This window comes from Leptonychotes weddellii, chromosome 3 (assembly GCF_054177405.1).
Source record: "Leptonychotes weddellii isolate Sample4059 chromosome 3, ASM5417740v2, whole genome shotgun sequence".
Classification (NCBI taxonomy): domain Eukaryota; kingdom Metazoa; phylum Chordata; class Mammalia; order Carnivora; family Phocidae; genus Leptonychotes; species Leptonychotes weddellii.
In genome coordinates, this window is record NC_138371.1 from 65,067,010 (window position 1) to 65,085,018 (window position 18,009).

At 36.8% G+C, this 18,009-nt stretch overlaps 1 protein-coding gene across 8 annotated transcripts in view; it reads left to right on the forward strand.

Annotated features, from left to right (window-relative positions):
- PLA2R1 (phospholipase A2 receptor 1) overlaps positions 1-18,009 on the forward strand; it is a 115,401-nt gene that overhangs the window by 47,137 nt on the left and 50,255 nt on the right. For 6 of the 8 annotated variants that reach the window (XR_014143583.1, XM_081814328.1, XM_081814325.1 and 3 more), the window contains 4 exons: positions 912-1,010; positions 5,545-5,657; positions 6,797-6,880; positions 14,703-14,875. Coding sequence is in view for 7 of the 8 variants with exons in the window: in XM_081814328.1 (XP_081670454.1) it covers positions 912-1,010; positions 5,545-5,657; positions 6,797-6,880; positions 14,703-14,875 (469 nt within the window). In the remaining variant the exon portion in view is untranslated. The remainder of the gene's footprint in view (positions 1-911; positions 1,011-5,544; positions 5,658-6,796; positions 6,881-14,702; positions 14,876-18,009) is intronic. The other 2 variants (XM_081814326.1, XM_081814327.1) reach the window with 1 other exon arrangement.

Below are 18,009 nucleotides of genomic sequence, written 5' to 3' on the forward strand. Positions count from 1 at the left end.
AGTATCCGCCTGTCATATAAAGAAGAAATGGAGTGGGACTTTGGAAAATTAGTAATAAAGAAGGACATTGTGGCTTGAACACAAAGTTCAGCTATTATAATGTTATCTAGGGTAACTCATGGTAGCTTCCAGGCATTCCCCCAGTATCAGGTTTATGCATGTAAGTAGCAAAGCATTCGATTTTACACTTAGAAGTGATTAAAGAGAGGAAGCGGCATTCTGACTTGGTCACAGGGATAGTTTCATCCAAGTGGCTTTCAAAGTGTGGCCCCCAGACCAACAGCATCAACATCAATTGAAACCTTGTAAGAAATGCAGATTCTCAGGTCCTACCTGACCTATTAAATAAGACACAATGATCATGAGGACCAGTCATCTGTGCTTTCGTAACCCTTCCAGATAATTCTGATGCACAGTAAAGATTGAGAATCACCGCTCTAACCCATCCTTTTAAAGGAAAAATTGAGAGCAGCTAATGTAAATCCAGGCTGAGTCTGATATTAAATCCTAGTTCCAAATTTTACTGACTGTAAGACCTTATGTAAATATTAAACCTAACCTTTCAGATGGGAGTAATAATGCCTACCTCACAGCAATGTTGAGATTATATATGACAATCACCCAACATTAGGCCTAGCACACTATCAAGAAACATTAGTGGCCCCTCCTCTCCTGCCCACCAATCTGGGATTGCGTGTCTTAGAATTGTTGAGAGTCTGGAGGAAGTGGGGCCTCCCACTCCCATGTAGAGAGAATATCAACCCTTCTAAGGACCACACAAAGTCCTGACTCATATACTCCATCCTGAAACACTTACTATTAATCATATTTTTATTCAAAATAACTGATGTTGCCTATCAGCATCAATAATGAAGTGTATTCATTCATCCTTGTAACATTTTTCCACTTAGGAGGGACACTGGAAAGTTAAAAATTGTGAAGAAACACTTTTTTACATTTGTAAGAAAGCAGGCCATGTCCCTTCTGACACTGAATCAGGCTGTCGAGAGGTAAGTGCTGTTAACATTGTGTTTAGTGTAGTGACTTCATAACTAGAATAATTTATGCAACAGCAATTTTAAAGTGAATCTCTCTCCCTCTCACACTTGCCTTTGCTCCTTCCTCCCTCTTTCCCCTCCCTCCTTATCTCTCTTCCTTCTTTCTTTCCTTCCCTCTTTTTTTTTCTGACCTTGGGCTGCTTTTAGCAAACCAAGCAATTATCAGCTAGGGGCATATGAAGGATTTACAGCTCTGAGAAGGATCGTTGCTTCTTTGACCTAAACTACTTTTCTTTTGAAATTAGAAACATAAATGATCCTGTTATACCATCTGTACAAACAATGACTGCTGTGTGATGCCCTGTCTCACAGGTGAAGACCGGCAGAGTGAAAAGAAACGCATTCCTTTGATGGAGAGTGAACTTTTGCACTCAAGAGTCCTGCCTTCCTTTTCACTATTCTTAAACTTAAATCTTTGAATAGAATACTGGCAAGAAGTGCATGTTTGAAATATATTTATTATTTGGGAAAGAGATAATAAAAAATACTTTCATATTTTAAGTAGTAAACGATTTTTGGTACTTAACATACTTATTTTCAGTACTTAAAGTAATAAAAGATACATTAATACTTTAGGTTTAAAAGTCAAAGGTAGACAGTTATGTTTTAAATTTCTTCAAATACATTCAATATCCTGCAGTAAAGTTCTCAACACATGCATTCTCTCTCTCTTTCTCCCTCTCTTTCTTTCTCATCCCCGCCCCCCCCCACACACACACTAAAGAATTTGGGTTTAAATATTGGAAATTTGTATGCATCTCAAAAATTTCCCAAAGCTGGCTTTTTATGCAATTCTTTATTTTTCTTCTAATCCAGTTATTTATGTTTCAATGAAGTGATGACCCATCTCTCCAAGATACTGCAATTTATTCATTAGTCAGTGTGTAAACGTATGAATTACTCTTCATCCTCTAGGTCAATAATACCTGTGTCATAGCTAACATGCTACCAAACATTGTATCTAATGACTACAGTTCCTGAATTACTTAGAGCTGATTACTGATCTAATCCCTATCTGACAAGAAATACTGAAAAAAAAAAAGTATGTCTTACTGTGATTTTCAAGGCAACTCAACATGTTGTATTTGTGTTGAAAAGGAAATTAACTCCTTACACAGCAGAAATAGAACTGATGTTCTATTCAAACTTTTGTACACTGCTTCCCTTTTCTGGCTAGCATTACCAGTATTTAAAGTTCAGAGTAAATTTGGAGTTCAGAGCCAGTTCTCTAACTTTGTGATGAAAGTCCCATTAATTTCTTTATGTATCAATCCGTGAATATGGTTTCAAAAGTTTCCTTCCCTTTAGCCAACTGCTTCAGTGCACTTCTCTAAACAGTTTGTACATGCAAAACCAACTTATATAATATTTCTCACAGGGGCGCCTGGGTCGCTCAGTCGTTAAGCGTCTGCCTTCGGCTCAGGTCATGATCCCAGGGTCCTGGGATCGAGCCTCACGTTGGGCTCTCTGCTCAGCAAGGAGTCTGCTTCTCCCTCTCCCTCCTCCTGCCACTAGCACTGCCTGTGCTCTCTCTGTCAAATAAATGAATAAAACATTAAAACAAAACAAAAAATTAAATAAAATATTTCTCCCACAGCACACAAAAATAAACTCAAAATGGATTAAAGACCTAAATGTGAGACCCAGAACCTTTAAATCCTAGAAGGGAAAAAGGTAGTAATTTCTCTCACATTGGCAGTAGAAACATTTTTCTAGATATGTCTCCTAAGGCAAAGGAAACAAAATTAGAAATAAACTATTAGGACTACATCAAAATAAAAACCTTTTGCACAGTGAAAGAAGCTATCAATAAAACAAAAAGGCAACCTACTGAGTGGGAGAAGGTATTTGCAAATGGTATATCCAATAAGAAGTTAATATGCAAGAACCTCAAAAGTCAACACCTAAAAAATCCCCAAAAAATCCAATTAAAAATGGACAGAGGACCTCAACAGACATTTTTCCAAAGAGGACATACAGATGGCCACCAAACACATGAAAAGATCCTCAACATCACTCATCATCAGGGACATGCAAATCAAAACCACAATGAGATATCACCTTACACCTGTCAGAATCTCTAAAATCAACAATACAAGAAATAGTAAGTGTTGGTGAAGATGTGGAAAAAAAGGAATCTTTATGCACTCATGCACTGTTGGTGGGAATGCAAACTGGCACAGCCACTTGGAAGACAGTATGGAGGTTCCTCAAAAATTAAAAATAGAAATACCATGTGATCCAATAATTCCATTACTGGGTATTTCCAAAGAAAGCAAAAATATTAACTTGAAAGGATATATGCACCTCTATGTTTATTGCAACATTATCTACAATAGCCAAGATATGGAAGCAACCTGAGTGTCTATTAATAGATGAATGGATAAGGAAGATGTGGTGTATGCATACACACCCCCAACACACGCAGAGAGGAATATCACACAACCATAAAAAAGGATGAGATTGTGTCATTTGCACTAACATGAAAAGGACCTACAGAGTATAATGCTAAGTGAAGTAAGTCTGAGAAAGGCAAATACCATATGATTTCACTTATATGTGGAATCTAAAAAAACAAATGAATAAACAAACAAAAAGCAGAATCAGACCTATGAATATATAGAACAAACTAGATGGTTGCCTGCGGGGGTGACGGGGCAGTGTTGGGCAAAATGAGTGAAGGTTAGTGGGAAATACAGCCTTCCAGTTATGGAATGAATAAGTCACAGGAATGAAAGGCACTACATAAAGGGGGGGGGAATTTTTTGATAATTTCAAAGCAAAAAAAAAAAAAGACTTTTTTCCCTCTGAGTTAGTTTTTTGGGATTGTATAATATGAGCAATTGTTTCAGTACTGTCATCATCATCATTTAAAATGAAATGGCGCCTCATGTACAAAAGCTATTCACAGATACAGTCAATTATTCTTCCCACTTTCATTGTATGGACAAAGGCTTGTAGTAAAGAGTCTTTGTCTTTCTGATTATTACTATGCCACATCCCTCCCCCTGCCACTTTTCTTGAGCCTGTTCAGTTCTCGGATTTTTTATTTTACTAAGCAGCCTGTGATCTGAAAACTACTAATGAAGAAGGAATACTTTGTTAGAAAGGTCAAATTGTCAGCCTTCCTCCGCCTGTCCTTCCAGATAGAAAAGCCGTCTAACCTCCCACCCCATCTAGAGTGATCCAGGGGTTTCTGGCTGGAGCTGTCAATTACTCACATAGATAAGATTATGGGGAGAGGTTAAGGGAGTGAGTTCAGAGCACATCCTGGCTGGCTGGATGTGGAACTCCTGTGATCCACACCTCATTTAATAATATGTTTTGAACTAAAATTGCTGAGTTCTAAAATAAGGTTTTCTTTAATTTACTGCAAGACTGAGACCTTTTATAAGAAATATAGCAGAAATCATTTTATATCTGATCAAAATCTGTCAAGTATTGGCAAGACACAGAATAAAGTGTATTTTAAATCTCGTGAATACAAAAAAAACCCTGGTGAATACATAAAAATAGATGTAAGTGATGTGATTTTATAATACTGGAAGGGGACTAAAATAACTCAGTTTAAATATAGAAGACTAGTGAATGCATGTCTCCTGCAGTATATGATTTTAAAGAACAGAGCCACCCCTCATTGCTCTCAGGGCGGAGCCATGGAGCTACGCATTTATTATTTTTGTTTAAATGCCAAAGCTTGCTCTCTTTCTCTCAAAGGAGAGCCAGTTGATTGATTTAGGAATAATTTATATATATTTTAGCCAGTTTCTATTTGGAAATATTATGATCTAGCTAAGACCATCATGGATTACACCAGAATTGGGTTCCAGGACAGCTTGTCCACTAGCTTATGACTTTATCCAGATCTCTAACCTCAGTGAAACTTAGTGGGGTAACATGAAATATGTAATATGAAAGAAAGTTGAAAAAAACATACACTATTATCTAGATACATATGTCCTCTTTGCTCATATTGAGTTCCTGGCTCTATTTAAGGTCTCTGCCTGCACTGTCTCCCTTTCATTCTGAACAACTCCGTGGATACTATTATTATCTTCATTTTACAGAGGAGAAAATTCAGACATTTAGAGACTAAATAAAGTTCACAGTAGTAGAGCCAGTATTCAAACCCAGGCATTCTGCCTTCAAAGCCAACACTCTTAACTTCTACCATCCTGCAGGAACCATTGGTATGAAATTTTGTAAGTCTGAGCAGAGACAGAGAAAGAGAGAGATCTTGAGTGAGTGCCCCTTTGTTTTCATCTGTTTTAGGTTTTAAGATTTCAGATTAATTAAAACGTTTAGGTTTTAATCATTAATTAAATAAATATAGACGTGGCTGTAGCTAATGGCATTACCAGGTAGGATACATACAAAGATTTCAAGACAAAAATTCAAGTTTTGACTTTTGAGTGAGAATACACAAAAACAATGTTTTGCTGTTTAAATCAGATTATGTCCTTAATTTTCTATTTCCTTTTTTAAGGGATGGGAGAGACATGGTGGATTCTGTTACAAAATTGACACTGTTCTTCGAAGTTTTGACCATGCCTCCAGTGGTTATTACTGTCCTCCTGCACTTGTAACCATTACAAATAGGTAAGATAGAAATTTTCTATCAGAAACATGACTGTACTTTTTTGACAAGAGGGCTCCTGGGATGGTAAAATCTAGCCATAATCAGTAACTTGTCAAAATCGAAAGTGTACTGTACATTAGAGTATTAAATTATTTAAATTATTGATCGAGATGAATTTAAATCATACACCGTTATTCTTAAATCAATTTTTGAGTAACAAAGAGAAAATTTAAGATGACTTTTATGTTCCATAAAGATATATTAATTATTTAGCTTTGCTAATGTATTCAATTGTATTTAGATTTTATCTAAAGGTTTGTAATGGAAACGAAGTATGTTATTTAAAAATTTAAAAATTAAGTATGTTTTTAATGTAATGTGTGTGAGTTATGTGGGTTTTTTTTTTAAACGAAAGTATAGCTAAACTGTGGAGGATTTTCAAATGCTTCCCCATTGCTTCTTAGCTCTATATTTGCTTAGATGTAGACTTCTCTGTGCACAGGTGTCTTCTTCATACTAACAGAGAAACTGTGTCCTTTTGACACTCCACAGAATTTGCAACATGCTATAGATTTGTAATAGGGAATAAAAGTACCAACAGCGGAAGTGACCTCAGTGTCACTGTCAATGCCAAGAGAACAATGAGGGCTGGGAAACCGACTCCTCCAAGCTGAAGACAGAAACAAGGTAGAATCCTTCAGTGGTTGCATGGGAACTTGTACCTGCAAAGCTAGTCACTTGCTTTTTTACTGAGGCCATTGCCTTTAAAAATATCCACTGAAGATCAGGAAACAAGACAATTGACACTGTGGTTTTATGTAGAGACTCTTCACACATAGGTCTAATCTGTAGGAGGAATTACTGCTTTCTCTGCTCTCCTCACAGAGGAAGTCAACATTCAAAGGCACCAGTATTTCCTTCCTCCTCTTACCTCTCACTTTCTTTCCCAGTCTTTCCTTCAAACCATGCACAGAATGCGTACACACACATGCACGCGCACACACACGCACACACACACACCCACGACTGGATTGGCAGCAGTTGGCAAAATAAATTGCCTAGTGAGATATTTTGTGCTCAGGAGACCCTTCTTTCAGGAATAGCACCACCCTTGATGTATCTCAGTGTTATTTTTTGGTTCCACCTTCCTTCTTCCCAGCTGCCAGGCAGAAGGAAGCCTTTATCTTCAACTTGCCCACCCACCCAAAATGTTTCAAGAACACCTTGGGTTAGAAATCCTCCAGTAAGTGAGCCAACATTGGGCTTTATTCAGGAGTCTGATCAATGAAGCTATGCTCTTTTGTTAATTATAACTTAATTATGTTTTTCACTGAAGAAAATAAGTGTAATTGTTTCACCTGTTTCTTATGTCTTATTCTTTCTTTTCTTTTTTTTGTGTAATATTCACTGAATACCTGTCACATACCTGGCACTGTGTTAATTACTTTTCATATGCTCTCTGACAATGCAAAAAGCCAATAGTCAAGCATTTATTAGAAAATTATTTATTAAATATCTATATTGTGAGAGGCACCATATCAAACACTGGCATGCTGTACAAAAGAAATAAAAGGCCTGGTGTAATTGTCCGGGTGCCACTTGCAGGCCAGCAGCTGAAGAGATAGAACATAGAAATATGAAACAAGTGAAGAAAGTGGAAGAACACAATAAATGGAAAATTCAAAGTGACACTACAGAGATGCCTGGGTGGCTCAGTCAGTTAAGCGTCTGCCTTCAGCTCGGGTCATGATCCCAGGGTGCTGGGATCGAGTTCCACATCGGGCTCCTTGCTCAGCAGGGAGCTTGCTTCTCACTCTGCCTGCCGTTCCCCCTGCTTGTGCACTCTCTCTCTCTTTCTGACAAAAACAAAAAACAAAACAACAAAGTGACATTACAGATAACCTATAATGCCACAGTGATCCAAGTAAGGCAGAAATCAGCGTTCAAAGTCTTCATTTTCTAAGAATGGAGATCTCCTACAAATAACGGAAAGTGTCTGGAAAAAAAAAAATCTCCTTGGTTCCATTTCCTCCAAAACTGGATCTAAGAGTATGTTATAAATGATTTGTTTCTTGATAAACTGTATTCAGTAGCCAATACTAATATGTGGTCTAACTCTAAAGCAGAACTATAGCATCGATAAGTTTGTTGTCATTCCATCCACAACCTCGTATGCCCACCCAGGCGACCTTGTGCTAGTATGCTACTCAATGAACAGTCAAGCTCCTGCAGTGCTCTCCACTAGGCCCAGTGAGGCATCTCTCCCAGACAGTTACCACGCGTGTACATTGCCCTGCAAACACGTCTACACCCAAAGCAGTGACTCCAACACAGGACATGCACGTTGAGGAAAGAAAGGGCCCCGTGCTCTTAATTTTTATTCACACAGACTCCATCAGGTAAGAAACAAAGACCCACACTACACCCCACTCTTTGAGTGACAAGGCACAACAAAATTTTTCAACAGCATCTTTTGTCTGAGAAGGTTGGACAGTAGATGGAAATTCTCCTCAGATCCAGGAGTTTCCACTAGCAGCCTTGGTAATCATTTTCTTCCATTACTGATTTCCTGTTTGCGTTAAGACACTCCTGTCACTCACCAGTGCTCAAGCTTGTAGTTGCTAATTGATTTTCCACTCTTCTGCACAATTGAGGACAGATTTGATGGGCACAATTAGAACCACCTGCTACAAATTACGTATTTCTTTTGTTATCAGGCAACTGCTCCTGGTCTAGGACATTTAACACTTTGTGGAATAGAGAGGGGAAGAAAAACAGACCCTTATTGTGGACTAACAGACTGTTATTTTCTTGCTAACTGTTACAAAATTTTTTCAGGCCTGGACGCTTTACTTCCAGATAGGGCATGACTGCAAAACTTGAGTTCCAGAGTTACCATGGATAATCCTGTAAACGCATATATATCTAAATCTTGAATCAATCAGCCATGGAATATTTGGTATAAAATAATCCAAATGACATTTAATTTTTTGCATTTTGCCAAAAGTAAGAAGTCCTGCAATATCTCATTTTCTCCTAGGTTTAAATATGCATTATTTCCAAGCATTTTTACAGCTCTGCTACTTTCCTGCAACCACCATACCCCCTAAACATTTTTGCAGTTAATTTTTTATTGTGATAAAATATGTAGAACATAAAATTGATCATTATAACCATTTTTAAGTATACAGTTCATTGGCATTAAGTACAGTCATATTATTGCACAGTCATCACCATCATCCATTTCCATAACTTTTTCATCTTCCCAAACTAAAATTCTGTACCCATTAAATGATAACTCCCCATTTTCCCCTGCCCCCAGCTTTGGGCAACCATCATTCTACTTTCTGTCTCTGTGAGGTTAACACATCAATGGAATCATGCAGTTGTGCTATTGTATCTGGCTTATTTCACTTAGTCTAATGTCCTCCAGGTTAATCTATGTTGTAATATGTGTCAAAATTTCCTTCCTTTTTAAGGCTGAATAATATTCTATAATATGTATATATCACATTTTGTTTATCCATTCATACAATGGACATGAGATGCTTCCACCTTTTGACTATTGTGAAAAATGCTGCTATGAACATGAATGTACAAATATCTTTCAAGGCCCTGGTTTCAATTCTTTTGAGTAACATACCCAGAAGTGGAATTTCTGGATGATATGATAATTCTATTTTTAATTTTTTGAGGAACAGCCATACTGTTTTCCATATCGGCAGCACCATTTTACATTCCCACCAGCAGTGCTCAGGAGTTCCAATTCCTCCACATCCTAGCCAACTTGTTATGTTTTTTTTATATAATAGCCATCCTAATGGGTATGAAATGGTATCTTATTGTGGTTTCAACTTGCACTTCCCTAATGACTAGTGATATTGAGTGTCTTTTCATGTGCTTTTGGCATTTGTATATCTTCTTTGGAGAAATGTCTATTCAAGTCCTTTACCTATTTTTTAATTGGAGTGTTTATTCTTTGTTGTTGAGTTCTAGTAGTTCTTCATATAGTCTGGATATTAATCCCTTATCAGATACACAATTTGCAAATACGAATGTATTTCCTACTTGCAAATACGAATGTATCTCCTATTCCGTGGGTTGCTTTTTCACTCTGTTGATGTCCTTTGATGCACAAAGTTTTAAATTTTGGTTAAGTCCACTTTATCCATTCTTATTTTGTTGCCTGTACTTTTGGTGACATATCCAAGAAATCATTGCCACATTCAGTGTCATGAAAAATTTCCCTGTGTTTTTTTCCTAAGAGTTTTATAATTTTAGCTCTTGCGTTTAGGTCTTTGATCCACTTTCAGTTAATTTTTGTAACTGGTATAAAGAAAGAAGAGTCCAAATGTATTCTTCTGCAGGTGGATATCCAATTTTCCTAACATCATTGTTGAAAAGACTGTCCTTTTCCCATTGAACAGTCTTGGCACACTTGTGGAAAATCATTTGACCATATATGCAAGTGTTTTTATTTTTGGGTTCTCTATTCTATTCTATTAATCTGTATCTGTCTTTATGCTGGTACCACACATTTTTTGATCATTGTACTTTCAGTAAGTTTTGAATCGAGAAGTGTGAGACCAACTTTGTTCTTTTTCATGTTTGTCTTTCCTATTCAGGATCCCTTGAAATTCCATATGAATTTTAAGGTGGATTTTTCTATTTCTGCAAAAGACATCATTGGGATTTTGACATAGACTGCATTCAATCTGTAGATCACTTTGGGTAGTATGGACATTTAAACAATTAATCTATGACATTTTAATCTATGAACATGGGATGTATTTCATATGTTTGGGTCTTCTTTAATTTCTTTCAGCAGTGTGTTATAGTTTTCAGTGTACAAGTCTTTCGCCTCCTTGGTTAGATTTATTCTCAACTATATTTTTTTATTTTTGATGCTGTTATATATTGAATTGTCTTTGTAGTTTCCTTTTCAGATTCTTATTAGTTAGTATATAGAAATGCAACTGATTTTTGTGTGTTGACTTTGCATCCTGAGCTTTGCCTAAGTTACTAGTTCTAACACTTTTTTAATAGAATTCAGTTTTCTTCTTCTTTTTATTTTATATATTTTTTAAAGATTTATTTATTTATTTGAGAGAGACAGAGAGAGCACACACGAGTTGGGGGAGGGGCAAAGGGAGAGAATCTTCAAGCAGACTCCCCACTAAATGCGGAGCCTTACAACCTGAGGCTCAGTCCCACTACCCATGAGATCATGACCTGAGCCGAAACCAAGAGTTGGACACTCAACCAACTGAGCCACCCAGGCACCCCTAACTTTCTTTTTTTTTTAAAGAAGATTTTTATTTATTTATTTGACAGAGAGAGACACAGCGAGAGAGGGAACACAAGCAGGGGGAGTGAGAGAGGGAGAAGCAGGCTTCCTGCTGAGCAGGGAGCCCGATGTGGGGCTCGATCTCAGGACCCTGGGATCATGACATGAGCCAAAGGCAGATGCTTACGGACTGGCAGGCGCCCCCCTAACTTTCTTTTTAAAAACATACTTTAGTTAATCTCTTTAAAATTATGCAATAAAAACATTCTCATTGGTATAAATTCAAGCAAGCCAAAAGAATATAAACCAGAAGTGAAAGTGTCCTCTCACCTCCATTCCTCCTCCCTCCCACATCTCTCCCATTAACAGTTAACAAAGGTAACTGCCATTAACAGTTTGGAATTTGTTCTTCCAGGTTTATTTCTTGTGTGTATGTTAAGTATCTTTTCTAAATCTATATTTCTCTTCTAGTCTTTTGCAATAAACAATAGCCAAAAACTTAATATTTCTAGTTCTTGAGGAAAGCCACCAAAAACTTCTTATGTAGTAATAATCATGATGCATTCTCCCATTTTAAAACTACTGATATTCTATTTTTATTCTTTATTTAAAAGAAGGAGGAAGAAATTTATCATTTTGTATTCATTCAGCAATAGAGTCAGTTATTTGAATATGGTATTAAAAATGTTAACAATTATGTTATTAAAAGAAATCCCAGGGGCGCCTGGGTGGCTCAGATGGTTAAGCATCTGCCTTCGGCTAAGGTCACGATCCCAGGGTCCTCGGATCGAGTCCCGCATCGGGCTCCCTGCTAGGCGGGGAGCCTGCTTCTCCCTCTGCCGCTGCCTCTCTCTATCTCTCTCTCTGACTCTCATGAATAAATAAATAAAGCAAACCAAAAAAAATTAAAAAAAAAAAAAAGAAATCCCATTGCAATTATTCAGCTCAAAGTTGAATACCTCCTAACTGGATCACTATGTGTAAAACTACCACAATTTTTTTTAATTGAAATAAGCTCTCTAGTGAAGCTACATCCAGTTCATTACTTTTTTTCAATCTCTTGTTTTAGGTAATACAAACATAATCATTAAGTACTGCTGTCAGCTAAGTGTTGTGTTACAGACAAGAAACATCTTTTTTTTCTTTCAGCTACATTCGTCACTGGCTAAACAGATGAAGAAATATGTTCAGTTAGAGATTCAAATACACAATATCTCCTTTTGAAGTGTGCATTTTTTGAAATGCAAAATTTATTTTGAAATGAAAAAATTTGTCAATGTATCCCAAAAATAATGTATTGCTGCCTTCAAATTACACTTTTAAAATTAAAATGTAATGTTTAGCACCATGAGTAACAATTTCTCATCAAACTGATGGAAATTCAAGATATATTTTTCTTATTTACACTGAAAATGCACATTTGATTTCTTAACTTTTTTAAGGAGTTGATTGGAAAAAAATTTTTTTCTACAAGTAGTTAAACGTATGCAAAGTATTTGTTTATTTCATTTGTTTTTCTAAAAAATAACAATTTTTACTTTACGGAATTCCTTAGATATAATATGTTATTCTGGTTCAAATAATAATATAAAAACATGTACATATGGTTACTTTTTGCTCCTTAAGTCACAAAACATTTGAATTATATAATCCAGTGAAACGAGACAAAAAGACCAAATATAAAAAAAACTCTGGAATATTCTCAAATGAAGAATTCTAAACACAAGGCCGGAAAAGACCTTAAAAGATCATCTGCTCTATTACTGTGAGCCAGAGTTTTCAGAGTTTTTTTTAAGTGTTTGGAACCAAATAGTGAGTATAAAATGTCCTCTTGTTTCTTTATCTGTTGAAAACAGACACTCAAAAGGCTGCATGCTGTGATCTAGAATTAAGTTCTTAGAATATATGATTTAAAAGAAAGACATATTAGCTGAATTTCTTTATTAACAATGATATCTTCTAAACTGTACCAAGAAAACTAGAGTCCTGATTTGAAGGTTTTAGGACCTAATGTATGCATATTATAAGCAACTACTTAAAAGATACTTGCCAATTTAAGAAGCACAAGGTTTCTATTGTTTTAAGCAATCATTAATAGTGATAAAATAACAAATCAGTGTGACTAAAGAAATCTAAAACCAACAGGGAACAAAAGCAAAATGTTGTCATGAATAATGATATCAGTGGCCAAGTTCACAGACAATGTTTTCTCTCCATTAGCCAATAAATGCCACAGTACAAGGTAATGGAAGAACCAGCAATGTCTCCTGGGTTTAGAACCAGCACAGTGATGGTGGTCTGGACGTAGCTTCCAGGATGTAGTGCCTTGCTGGTCTCCTAAGACAGTAGTTAAAGGCACTGGATGGGCATGATAACAATGCTACTGAGCCTAAGAGGGGAGAAGGAAAAGCAGATCCTAAATTATGAGAGCATGAACCACTGGAAGCATAAGGAAAATTACAATAGCATCTAGACAATGTTTAGTTTTATGTACTTTCCTTTTGAAGCATATTTACATAAAATTCTGCCACTGTAATCTAGTTAAAAAGAACTTTTCTAATTTCAAATGTGTGCTATTTCGATTATTAATAGAGTACAGAAAATATTTACTAAAGCATAATAAAAATCCATATGCTCTGCAAAGATGAGTATCATGGATGCCTAAGATCACTAAATGTTGGTAGTGATGTTCATAAGGCAGTTAAAAATTTTACTTCTTTGTGTTCTTTCCTCTCCTCCCCCCCCCCATTTCCTTTGACCCCATTGCTTTTGTTTCCCTTAGCAACTTAAGGATGCCTGATAATGAAACAATTCCAGAATTGGATGAAAAAGTCTAATTTGCCTTCCTAGGTTTCCTAGGTAATTTCATCAGGCCTACCCTTTCTCATTGACTCAACAGTTCTGGCCAAAGTCACCACTGTTTGAAATGTGTTTCCTCAAAACTTCAGACACATTGAAAATAAATTTTTCAAGATAGTTTACAACTTAGCCTAAAATTTCAATGCTACTTAAATTTTAATACTCACATTTTTCTATTAGATATTCATGTGGAAGCATATATACAAATTTTCCAGATTCCACTTTTGCTGCATTCATGTTGGGAAAGGAACGCTGCCACCAATCAATGAACACTAATTCATTCAGCTGTGTGGGGAAAATATGAGTGGGTGTACATCCTTGGATTAGTTCCTAGGGTTTTACATTTATCTTCAGTGAATGTGCACATCTGAACACATTTGAAAAAGCCAAGGACTCCATGTGCTTGTGAACAAACCGATTTGGGAGACATAAAATTGCTACTCCAATCTCGGTTCTCTTATCACCAGGCAAGTGTGGTGGATGGGTACATGTGAACTCCATGTTGGCAATGTTCATTCCCCCTGCCCACTGCCGGGTCCCCCTGGCACACATTATGGCAAGGTATGTGCTATGTGGCCTAATTACAAAATAGGGCACATGTTGTGCCAAGAAATATATTGCTAGCTTGATGGACTTTACCACCTCTACTCTGAAAGTGGAGCTGGACTCTATCCTTGAAAGAAGTAAGCCTTGTCTCTGAGACTCAAATTCTCCTCACTCATCTATTTCTAGGAATTGCACGGACATTTGGCATGTATTAGTAATGTTCGGCGTCTTTGAGTGTTTTTCTGCTCCATGTTCTGAAGAATTCATCAGAAAGGCTTACTCTGGTGCCATTCTGTGCACCTCGTTATGCTTTAATGACATTTGTTTATTGCCCAGAAACTTGCTATAACCATTTCCTCTTTCCGTTTTTAAGGTTTGAACAGGCTTTTATTACCAGTTTGATCAGTAGTGTGGTAAAAACGAAGGACAGTTATTTCTGGATAGCGCTACAAGATCAAAATGATACAGGAGAATACACTTGGAAGACGGCGGGGGGGCAGAAGTCCGAGCCAGTGCAGTACACACACTGGAATGCACATCAGCCTCGTGAGTAGAGGGGACTGTAATACCCCTTCTCCCAAATCCCTTCCACCGCATGGTCCACCTCCTTCCGTGCTTCCTTGATGTTTTCTTTTTTTCTTTTTTTTTTTTTTAAAGATTTTATTTATTTATTTGAGAGAGAGAGAGAGAATGAGACAGAGAGCACGAGAGGGAAGAGGGCAGAGGGAGAAGCAGACCCCCCGCCGAGCAGGGAGCCCGATGCGGGGCTCGATGCGGGGCTCGATGCGGCACTCGATCCCGGGACTCCAGCATCATGACCTGAGCCGAAGGCAGTCGCTCAACCGACTGAGCCACCCAGGCGCCCTTCCTTGATGTTTTCTTAATGCCTAAATCAACTAAAACAATTACCAGAGGTTCGCAGGGGGTGACATATGGCTGATCATTTTTTAAAGTATAAAGCATGTAACATTGACAGGTTCAAGGTTTAAAATTATTGCTCATGACCACGTATGCCTTTATTAGCAGGAAGTCCAGTTTCTTCCTCCTCAAGTCTTTTCCCCATCTCCCCCTCATTGTCAAAGAATCTCAGGGGCTTACTGCATCCAGAATAGTCTGTTATTCTTTGAAGCACTGTGAATGGGCACATATGGGCACCTCTTATCAGTCCACAGTCACTGCCACCTTGCTGTGGAATACTGACCCATTACTTAGATAACATTCTTATTAATCCATCTCCTCCGTGGACATCTGTGGTAATTTAGCCAGGATTTCAGAGTTAGAGCTCTATTAGTTCACTCTCATAACCTCAGCTCTGGATCCCACAACATGAAACTGTGCCAGGTTAGTTAGCTCCAGAGAAAATAATGGCTTCAGCCACAACTACGCTAGACCAAGCCTCTGTGGAACAAGCTTTAGGTCCTTAGGTCACCAACCTAGACTCGACACCCCTTTACCTCAGCATGAGTTCCTATTTGGATACCTTGCTCCCTTTTTTACTTGTGGGTCTCAATCAGGGCTACCCCAAGAAATGATAGGCAATAGGTTACCTCTAAATTTGTTTCTGGAGGAAATGGGTTAGGGGGCCTCAGGCTTTTCTCTGAGGAAAGATAGATATTATTATAATACTATCAAAATAATTTTCATATATCAAATATGTAATAATAATTAGCCAAAGGACTAAATATACCAATTAAAAGGCAGAGATTGTCAGAGCGGATCAAAACACAAGACCCAACTGTTTGTTGACTGCAAGAAAACACACTTTAAACATAAAGACACATGTAGATTAAAAGTAAAAGGGTAGAGAAAGATATACAATGCAAATACTAATCAAAAGAAAGCAGGAATAGCTGTATTAATTTCATAGAGCAGACTTCAGAACAAGGAAAGTTTTCAGGGATTAAAAAAAGGGACATTACATAATGTTAAAGGAGTCACTACTCTAAGAAGACATAACAGTCCTTTATATGTATGTGCTTAACAGCAGAGTGTCGAAATACATGAGAAAAAAACTGATAGAGCAGTTTTGGATAGCTCCAGGAGAGATAGATGAAGAAGAAATAGGAGAAATAGATGAAGCTACTATTACAGTTGGAGGCTTTAATACCCCTCTATCAGATATCTATAGACTACTTAATCCATCAACAACAAATTACACATTCTTCTCAAGCTCACCTGCAATGTTCACTAAGATAGACCACATTCTGGCCATAAAACACACCTTAACAAATTTAAAAGAATAGAAATCATACAGTGTCTTCTCTCAGGCCACAGTGAAATTAAACTAGAAACCAATAACAGAAAGATAGCTGGAAAATTCCAAAATGCTTAGAGATTCAACAATACATTTCTAAATAACACATGGGTCAAAAAAGAAATCTCAAGAGGAATTTTAAACATTTTAAACTAAATGAAAATACAACTTATCAAAACTTGTAAGATGCAGAGAAAGCAATGTCTAGGGGGAAATTTAAAGCACTGAACACATATATTAGAAAAAAAGAAATATCTAAAATCAACAGTCTAAGCTTCTACCTTAGGAAACTAGAAAAAGAAGAGAAAATTAAATCCAAAGTAGGTCAAAGAAAATAAATAATAAGAATTAGAGCAGAAATCAGTAAAATTGAAAACAGGAACTCAATAAAGAAAATCAATAAAATCAAAAGTTGGTTCTTTGAAAAGATCAATGAAATTGATAACCCTGTAGCAAGACTCACTAAGAAAAGAGAGAAGACACAAATTACTAATATCACAAATAAAATAGGGAGCAGCACTACAGATCCCAGAGACAATAAAAGGGTAATAAAGGAATATTATGAACAACTCTGTATGCACAAATTTGATAACCCAGATGAAAATGACCAATTCCTTTAAAGATACAATCAGCCAAAATTCACACAAGAAGAGATAAACTACTGGAGTAGGCCTATAGCTATTAAAGAAATTGAAACAAAAATTCATAAGCTTTCAAAACAAACCCAGGTCCGCATGGGTTCACTGGTGAATTCTACTAAACACTTAAGGAAGAAATTATGCCAGCTCTCTACAATCTTTTACAGAAAAGAGAGCAGAGGAATACTTACTGTCTCATTCTGAGGGCAGCATTACCCTAATACCAAAATCAGACAAAGACTTTGCAAGAAAAGAAAATTACAGACCAATATCTCTCATGAACAGAGTAGCAAAGATCTTCAATGAAATATTAATAAATTGAATCCAACAATGTAAAAAAGAATTATACACCACAACCAAATGGGATTTATCCCAGTTATGCAAGGATTATTTAACATCTGAAAATCAATTAGTGTAATCCATCACATCAACAGGCTATTTTTAAAGTCACATGATCATATCAATAGATGCAGAAAAACACACATATGACAAAATCCAATGCCTGTTTGTTTTTTTATTTTTATTTATATATATATTCTTTAATTAATTTTATTTTATTATGTTAGTTATTATATGTTAGTCACCATACAGTACATCATTAGTTTTTGATGTAATGTTCCATGATTCATTGTTTTCGTATAACACCCAGTGCTCCATGCAATATGTTCCCTCCTTAATACCCATCACTGGGCTAACCCATCCCCCCACTCCCTTCCCCTCTAAAACCCTCAGTTTCTTTCTTGGATTCCATAGTGTCTTATGGTTCATCTCCCCCTCCGACCCCCCCC